At 35.2% G+C, this 9,061-nt stretch overlaps 1 protein-coding gene across 2 annotated transcripts in view; it reads left to right on the top strand.

Annotated features, from left to right (window-relative positions):
• Window positions 1-449: 449 nt before the first annotated feature.
• Window positions 450-9,061, top strand: part of LOC120302670 (macrophage mannose receptor 1-like) — a 72,145-nt gene continuing 63,533 nt past the window's right edge. Inside the window, exons 1-2 of one of the 2 annotated variants that reach the window (XM_039331463.1) lie at window positions 450-674; window positions 3,733-4,134. In XM_039331463.1, coding sequence (XP_039187397.1) covers window positions 614-674; window positions 3,733-4,134 — 463 coding nt within the window. In that variant the 5' untranslated portion in view covers window positions 450-613. The remainder of the gene's footprint in view (window positions 675-3,732; window positions 4,135-9,061) is intronic. The other variant, XM_039331462.1, reaches the window with a different exon arrangement.

The raw sequence follows: 9,061 nt of genomic DNA, 5'->3' as shown, positions 1-9,061 counted from the left end.
CTGATAATATTCTATTCAAACACTAGCTAGATTTAATCACTTTATTAAGATTTACACCAAGTGGATTAATAAAAACTTGCAGCCTTCATCTAGATGCCTACGGGATCAATCATACTTAATATTCCAGACTATTTTCCCTAAAAGGCAAAAACAGCCTTTTTCTTTTTTAAAATCAGTTTTCCAAAATAAATTTCTTGGTGGAAACAGTGTGTCCTTAACTCATCTCTTTCCATAAGAATGGTGAAAATCTTGCCCTCTTCCTAGGGTGAATCATGGCCTCTAGTTTGATTTCAGAATCCCAGAGGGAAAAAAAATGCTGAACAATCATTGCTTTATCACCTGTGATTCTATGGAAACTCCCAACTCCCTCCCATCAGCAGTGAAATTAGCTTATGGAAGCAAAGTTTGAATAGCAGATTCCTGTTATTCCAAAATGGTCAATGCGGAAGCACATTTCCTTATCATTTGAGCCCCAGAATGTACCCACAGAACTATCAGTTCTCAGAAATGTGCCCATCTCTTCTCTTGGCTGGATTTAATAAGATGGACTACAAAAGGAGCTCATGATATGACATATCCTGGTTGAAAGGAAGAGAGTGGAGACTAGCTAGCAATGATCATCTCTTTGCTTCTCTTTTTTCTTTCTGCTCTTCATAGCACAGTTTCGCTTGTGGGTAAGTGGCTCTCAAATCTTTGCCATGAACGGCGTATTCATATGAAACAGCATAGGATTTCTCCTATATAGGGAAAAATAGTTTCCCCCACACCCACATAGGAGAATATATATTTCAAATTGATATGCAATGATTTAACCCTAATGGTAGTAATAGGTTGGGAAGAGGGTCGGTTTAAATAACTCAGGTGAGGTTTCCATTACACAGGGCTTCATCTGCTAAATCTTCATTTGGCTGTCTGGAGATTAAATAAAAAACTCCCTTCCCCATCACCACTAATACAGTCATTGAAGACTGGAGAATAGGCGGGTATGATAATAAACACATGTTACATGAAATGCAATAAACTCATGTTGCATGAAATATGGATTTGTATCAAGAAAAAATGAACATTTCACTCCTAGTTAGCCATTCTGTTGCAGTTTTACATGGGTTGAATAAGTTTTTAAAGAAGTAGTAACTTTAATGTTTCTAACTCTAAAGGCAAAAATAGTTCTCTCTTATAAAATTAGCTCCTACTACTTTAAAACTACAACCTCATGACTATTTTTTTTTGGATAATCTCATTTGAAGTCATTGGGAAATACTGATTTATAATATTATTTAAATGACTACTTTGTACATGATTACAAAGGAAAGCTTTTAACATTTTCAGAAATTGGGGTAATGCAAAGATACCTTATATTTTGTTTAATGCATTAGCTAAATGTTTGAAAACCATTTTGCTCTTCCTTTCACCTCCATAGAATCATAATTAAAAAGTTGAGAATATACTATATTATTTTAAGATTTTAGTGAAAATCAAACCCACTTTTATTAAATACAGAAGTGTTCATCCTTGTTTCCAAATGTTATATTTCTGCTGCAAGATGTATCTGGCATGTTGTATTCTATGCATCCAAAAATGCTGGATTTGTCCAGAGACTCATCTAGCCCATGAGAGCCATGAAAATGCCTATGAGAATTTCCAAAGTAGAACTGAAGGATTGTCTTGCTTGTGTTTCCAAGCATATATTTCTGTAAATAAAAGTAATATGCCATTATCCTCATGATTAGCAGTCTTAGTTAATCCTGGTATGCAAAGCTGGTTCAATCAATAGAAGGAGGAATAAAAAAAATACATTGCTTACTTTGATCTCATGTTTTCTGTGAAATCTTCTGCATGGGATCTCAACTGGTATCTTCTATGCAGAAGTCTGCTTGCCTATGCAGAACTCATGAATATCCCAAAGAACAAGCTGAGATGATTATATTCTATTTTGTTGTGGAGTTCATAATTGGTTTGAACATTAAACACTGGGTTTTTTTTTTTTTTTTGTATAGTATAGCCTTGAAGACAATCTATAGTTTTCCTGCCTTTGGAGAAAGGAAGGGAGGACCTATTTTCACAGCTGTTCTATAACTTTTTCCTGGGGATAGTTTTTTCACTGTCTGCTGGTATCCTGTATATAATGTTTGGATTATGGACAGAACCAGCAAAACTTGGCTACTATAGAGTACAACATGCCAGATAAATCTTGCAGCAGAAATATAACATTTGGAAACAAGGATGAGTACACAGACTCATATTTCTGTAATTAATAAAAGTAGGTTTGATTTTCAGTAAATCTTAAAAAAGAATATAGTACCTTCTCAACTTCTTAATTATAATTCCATGGAATTGAAAGGAGGAGCAAAATGCACAGTGTCCTGTATATAATGTTTGTATTATGGTTATTCTTATCATTATAGATATTTTTATTAGTTGGAAGAGATATTTCAGATTGTGTCTGAGTGTGAGTTTAAGCACAAGACTTCTTTAAAATAGCTATGTCTTTTTTCAGACACTTGCCAAAGCCTAAAAAAAAGATATGTTTCTTACAAGACATCCTGAAAAGATGTCCTTGTGCATTTTGAAGTATCTCTTTCACACATGCATTACCATAATTATTATCATGTCACTGTCTGGGTCATTACTACAATCTTCACCATCACATTTGCATCCTGCCTTTCTTCTGGAAGTTCAAGGCAGAATTCGTGAAATTCTCCCCTTCTTTTAGCTTCAAACCAATATTTTTTATGGTCATAGACCAGTATAGAAGAATGATCTATAAAAGTGGACCCTCCCCTTACAGGACATTTTGCAAACACTGCATATACAATATTAGTTTGCCTAACTAAATTGAGTATTGCTAGAACAATGCAATAGTAAGCTTTATCACTATTGGTGATAATGAAATATTTCCTGGTATTGTCAGTAAGAAAAAACCAACTGTCAAACAGCAAGAGTTTGTTCTCATCAGCTGTATTCTGTTTCCTAATGGCTTAAGCCAAACAGAACAAGGGGCGGAAATTGGTTTATGGATGAGATAACTCTAGGCCAAACTTTTAACTGAGACAGAAAAAATTTCTAGATCATAACTCTGCAGAAAAGCTGTTTATTGTCTTTCAGGAAGAAAGTATAATGTATAATGTAGTGCAGTTGATTTAGGAATTACTTACATGATAAATATAGACAATAAAAACTGGCTTTACTTTATCTGGCAATAAAATCAAAGCAACCCAAAATCTCTTGCAACCATCTACTAGCTATCCATATTTCTGGAGTTCAATAATAATAAAATGTATTATTATTTTATTATATTATTTATTATTTAAACAAATTTAATTATTATTTATTTTAATAATAAAATAAAAATAGTATTTTAAATTTCCAGGTAGGAATAACACATTTGTATATTATGGTCTGTAGAAAAACAGATAGGTATTATAATCTCACCAGAAGAAATTTATTATGGTTTATTACAATTTGCAAAACAGTGATCAGAAATTTAGCTGTCAATAGTGATTATACTCTTTAATTTTATTTAAATCCATCAATCCTGTGAAAGTTTAGCATGCTCAAATTCAATGTGTTAATCCTTCCTTTTAGAAGTTGTCTATTTAGGAGTTGTATATTCAGTCTTCTAATCTGGAAGACATATATTTAATTCAGTGATATGCACAACTAATTGTTTTTAACCAATTCTATGGCAAGTGTTTGCTTTATTTATGCTTTAACTTATTTTTATACCTATAGATACAAGTACATTTCTAATATATAATGAAGACCATAAAGTCTGTGTATATGTTCAGGCGGCCACCTATGTTACAACGGCTGCTTGTAGTTATGAAGACAAGGCACAGAAATTCAAGTGGATTTCCAGGTACCAGTTGATGAGTGTTTCTGAGAAATTATGTTTGGGAGTAGCTTCAAAAATTGACTGGACACCAGTTGAACTCTACCCATGCAATTCAACAAATAGTCTCCAGAAATGGGAGTGCAGAAATGACACACTTTTTGCCATTCATGAGGTAAACCTGTATTTCAACTACGGCAACAAAAATGAAAAAAGAATTATGCTCTACAAAGGATCAGGCTTGTGGAGTAGATGGAAAGTCCATGGAACTAAAGATGATTTATGCTCTCGAGGCTATGAAGGTAAACTGTGCATGCTTGCTTGCTTGCTCCCTCTTAAATCCAATGAGGTCCAGAGAATGTGGTAAAAAAAGAAAGAAAGTAAAGATAGAGGCACATCAAACAAAAATTAATCTATCTATCTATCTATCTATCTATCTATCTATCTATCTATCTATCTATCTATCTATCTATCTATCTATCTATCCATTATGTTTTCTAAAAGACAAAAAATAAAAATACATTAAAAATATACAAAATATTAAAATTCCTTTAAAAATTTCAACTTTAAAAGAAAAAAAGAAATCCACAGTTATTCTTACAAATCACATTAGATTAGAACATATAAAATCTCATGCCCTTTGAACTCTTAACCAACTAATATTAGAATCACATTAGAAGTTGACAAAAATATCAAAGTAATAACAATTAACTGGCAAAATAATTAGAATGAATGTATTATTTTTAACTAATATGAAGCAATACATCCATAACATATTGGCCAGTTGGACTAAACTTCACATTGAAAGAAACACAAATTTTGGTTGTGTCAAGGCAGAATTATACTTAAAGAGATTCTAGATTAAATTAAAGTTAGTATCAGACTTATTTTTAGGTACAAAAGTATTTGTAAGATAGATGTATATCTCAAAGTTTACTCTGACAGACTTCCAGTGAAAGGATGAGATGTAATTTTCATGGAAAAGCATAGTTACCTCATCTAGTTGGTAAGTTTACTTTTAGTTCCTCACGTGGGAGTAGCATTATTGATTTTGTGCTGGTTTCTCAGTTATTAAGAAAGGCAGTCCATGCTTTCTATGTGGACTGCTGCACAGAGAGCGATTATTACCCCCTGGTTACAATTATTGGGCTTTCCTCAAACATACACTATCTAAAGACCCCCAGATATTGGATCCCCATATGGCCTTCTATACAAAGAGGATCAAATGGTCTTCTAATACCGAAAGAAAGTTCCACTCCTTTTTATCATCTCTGGAATGTCTCAGCCTTTATAATCAGGTTCTAACAAGTAGTGGCTCAGAGACAATCTTGGCCTTTGAATCACTAATTAATAATGTTCAAAGGGAGCTAGGAGCTGATTGTAGGCCAAGGGGTCCATATCACTTAAGAAGCAATTCCTGGTTTGATAAAAAATGTCTGATGCTTAGGAACCAGATTAACCGGGCTTACTTGCTTTACCGTAACCGAGGGACAAACGCCCACCAGAGAACTATTATCGCCTGAAGCGGAGTATAAAGGGCTAATTGTTAAGAAAAAGAGGGCTAAAGTGAGAGAGAAATGGGATTTACTTCTCCTCTCTATCCAGCAGAAGAACACCCGACTATTTTGGCAAATTGTTGCCAGCTCTCTCCCTGGTTACCAATAACTCCCTCTCTGCTGTATTTCTAACAGAGATTAGGAAAATCATTTTTTGTCAATTTTTCAGATTTCAATAATTTCGACCGAGCTTGGATCATAACTGCCTCTTGCAATTCCTATATGGCAACCCGTGATTCATGCTGAAATTGCTGAGCTTATCTCAGAACTTAAGTCAGGCAAAGCCCCTGGCCTTGATTCTATACCCCCCATTTTGCTAAAATCTAATCCCGAGTGGTGGATTCCACCTTTGGCAACACTTTTCACCCATGTTAATTCCTCTGGTAGGATTCTATTTCTTGGAGTCTAGCAATTATTATTCCAGTATTAAACGAGGAAACAGGAACAACCCTGCCGATTATCTCCCTATAAGCCTGCTTTCCATCATTGGGAAATTGTATGCTAAATATCTTCAACATAGACTCCTCATTTGGGTTGAGGAGTTTAACATTATTGGTGCAGAGCAGATTGGGTTTAAAGCGGGCTGTGCCACATTGGACCACTGTTTTGTCTTATCACACCTGGTTAACATATATGCTATTACACCAGGTGGCAAACTCTTCACTGCTTTTATCGATTTAAAGGCAGCGTTTGACTCAGTCCCTAGGGAACTGTTGTGGTCAAAATTGCACAAAAGTTCTATTGACAGACGTCTTTTGTTCTTAATCAGATCTTTGTATAATCAGACCTCTAGCCAGGTTAGGTGTGACTTGCAAGGAGAACTTTCAAATCCTATCCTGATTGAGAGCGGAGTTAGGCAGGGCTGTGTCCTGGCCCCTCTTCTGTTTAATTTATTCTTACCCGACCTGGCCTCTTACATTGTACGCATTGAGTCCCACACCCCAAAGTTGTCAAATACGAAGATTTTGCTTCTTCTTTATGCTGACGATGCGGTCCTTCTATCACATTCAAGGCTAAGTCTAAAAAGATTACTTTTTGCATTTGGGTCCAACTGTGCTGAGAACCATTTATCTATTAATTATGACAAATCCAAAGTATTGGTGTTCTCTAGAGCCCGGAAATCATACAACTGGCTATCAATGGTAATGTTGTTAGGCAGGTTTTCCATTTTAAGTATTTAGATATTCAATTTCAGAATACTGTTGCTTGGACTAAACATCGAACCCAAGTGCTGAATTCGGCCTCCTGTAGCCACCAGCAGATTATAAGATTCTTTTTTACCCAAGGGGGCCAGTTTATTCCTTCTGCTCTGCGTATATATAAAGCCAAGACCCTGGCCCAAACTCTTTATGGAACTCCTATATGGATACGAGGCTTCAAGGATTGTATTGAAAGAACCCAGGCTGTTTTTCTTAGGAAACTTCTAGGTCTTCCTCCTTGTGTTGGATTTGCTTCGATGTACCTGGAACTGGGCATTCGTTCAGTCGAATGCAAGGCGTGGATTAACACCTTTAAATGGTGGTTTTGGGTGCTCTTTTCGGCAGTCCCTGGTAGCTACCTTTCCCTGGTGTTTGCTGACTCTCATACTTCTAGTTGGAAGAGGGAGCTGACGAAGAAACTCCACTTGCTAGGTTTTACGGGGGATGCTCTGGGAGATTATGGTCTCAAGGACACCCAGTGGACATAGATTTGCAATATTTAAGATCCAGAGCCAACAAAACCTGCTCCCCTTTGATCTTCAGCCAGTCTAATAATTATGGATTGAGGATGGCTTCATATTTGTATACTCTAACCATCCACAAGTATAGAAAAGTCTTTTCCTAGCCCGTTTCAATATTTTGTCCTCAGCACTACTCGACGGGCGATTCAAGAGGCTCCTGTTTAGTGAGCGATTATGCCCCTGTGATAGGGCTGAAGTTGAAACTATGGAGCATGTCTTATCATACTGCCCTATGTATAACACAGCCAGAATTAAATTACTGTCTCTCCTTAGAACTTATCCCTCTGGTTCTAATGTTAATAATTTGGTCTTATATTGTCTAGGGGATGACTCCTCCTATATTATTTCTCAGGTTTCTAAATTTCTTTTAAGAGCTCTAACTATTAGAGGAGAACGTTGTAATTCCCTTTAGCCAAGGCTTCTGGTGTTAACTGTTTGTGATTGTATTTTTCTTGTGTTTTCTTTTGTTGCACTTGCATTTTGGTTTGTGACTCTAAAATAAAAATTATTATTATTATAGTTATCTCAGTGATGCTCTGATATAAAGTCAGCTCAGTATACTTCATAGGAATATGAGATCTGACGTCACAGAAAAAAAATGGACAGAAAATGAAAGTCATTTTAAAATTTGTTTTATTTTAAAATTAATCATTTTGCAGAGCTGCCCAGTTTTCTGGCATTGCCACCATAATGATCCAAAACTAATTTTTATATTTCCAACAGTTATTTTCAATATATATTATACATTAGCAATCAACTATGGAGTAATATTCCAAAGGAGGGAAAAGCAATTTGAGTGTAATATTAACAGCAAATACATTTACCCCATTGAAGCTGCTTATAAATTGTCCATTTAAATTATGCATTTGTTTGAGTTGTTCAGTCTCTGAAACATATTTCTGTAAGATGTTGTGCATACACATAACACACACAAACACACACAACAAATGTTCTAAATTTGGTGTTATAAGCTTTTCAAAGTTGGTCAAATCTCAGATATTCCACCCAGTTTTTGTAGTTCATTTCAAATTACACTACAGTACTTACTGGAAGATGTTAAAATTTCTGACATTTCAAATGAAGTAGTTTCAAAAGATTTCATCTTTTAAAGGTTAAACCTTGAAATCAATATTTTCATTGATCATTTTAGCATATTTGCCTCTACTATAGTAAATATTTAATACTGAAGCAAAAGAAGACTTGAACTTTTTTTTGTTTAGTTCATACTCTAAATAAGCTGTTTATAATCAAATGTTCTCTTATGCACTTTCATTTGCACCTGACCAAAGATATTTGTTCAGGGCTTCTGATTCCTCATTTTTTCATTTAAGTCATATGCAGAATTAAAATTGAATAATACACTTCAATGTTCCACCAAAATATCTTTTACATTTAATGTTCAATCTTTTCCTTTCAATTTCATGAAATTGGTAAAGTAGAAGACGGTTGTAAGGTGAGTAGGCAGAAAACAGTGGAGTAATGCTGAGAGATCTATTATAGAATCACACTGAAATTTGGCAATTCCATGCATGCCAAATTGTTTTTGCTGTGTGTGTGTGTGCCTGCATGTTTGTGTATGCAGTCTGTGTCATTGTGTCAGTATGGAATCCTAGTAACTGTCTTGATATGTCCCTGCAGTTTTCTTGGCAATATTTTATTTTCTGCTTTCTATGCTTGAGAGAGAGAGTGACTGGCTCCAGGTCACCGAGCTGATTTTGTGTCTAAGGCTGGACTACAACTTAACAGTCTCCTGGTTTCTAGCCTGCTGCCTTAACCACTACACAGAACTGGCTCTCTGTATCAAATAGTGGAGTTCTTCGTACTGTCACGCAGATCCAAAAAAACGATATCATACTATTTTTGCTAACTTCCATTTCTGTACACAATCGTGTATGCAGAAAGTAGAGATATACTTCAATTTGGAAACCCCGCCATTAGCTTTGAAGAAGACTT

Source organism: Crotalus tigris, unplaced genomic scaffold (genome assembly GCF_016545835.1).
Source record: "Crotalus tigris isolate CLP2741 ecotype Arizona unplaced genomic scaffold, ASM1654583v1 scf7180000024437.13266115, whole genome shotgun sequence".
Classification (NCBI taxonomy): Eukaryota; Metazoa; Chordata; class Lepidosauria; order Squamata; family Viperidae; genus Crotalus; species Crotalus tigris.
This window is presented reverse-complemented; position numbering and strand designations above follow the sequence as displayed.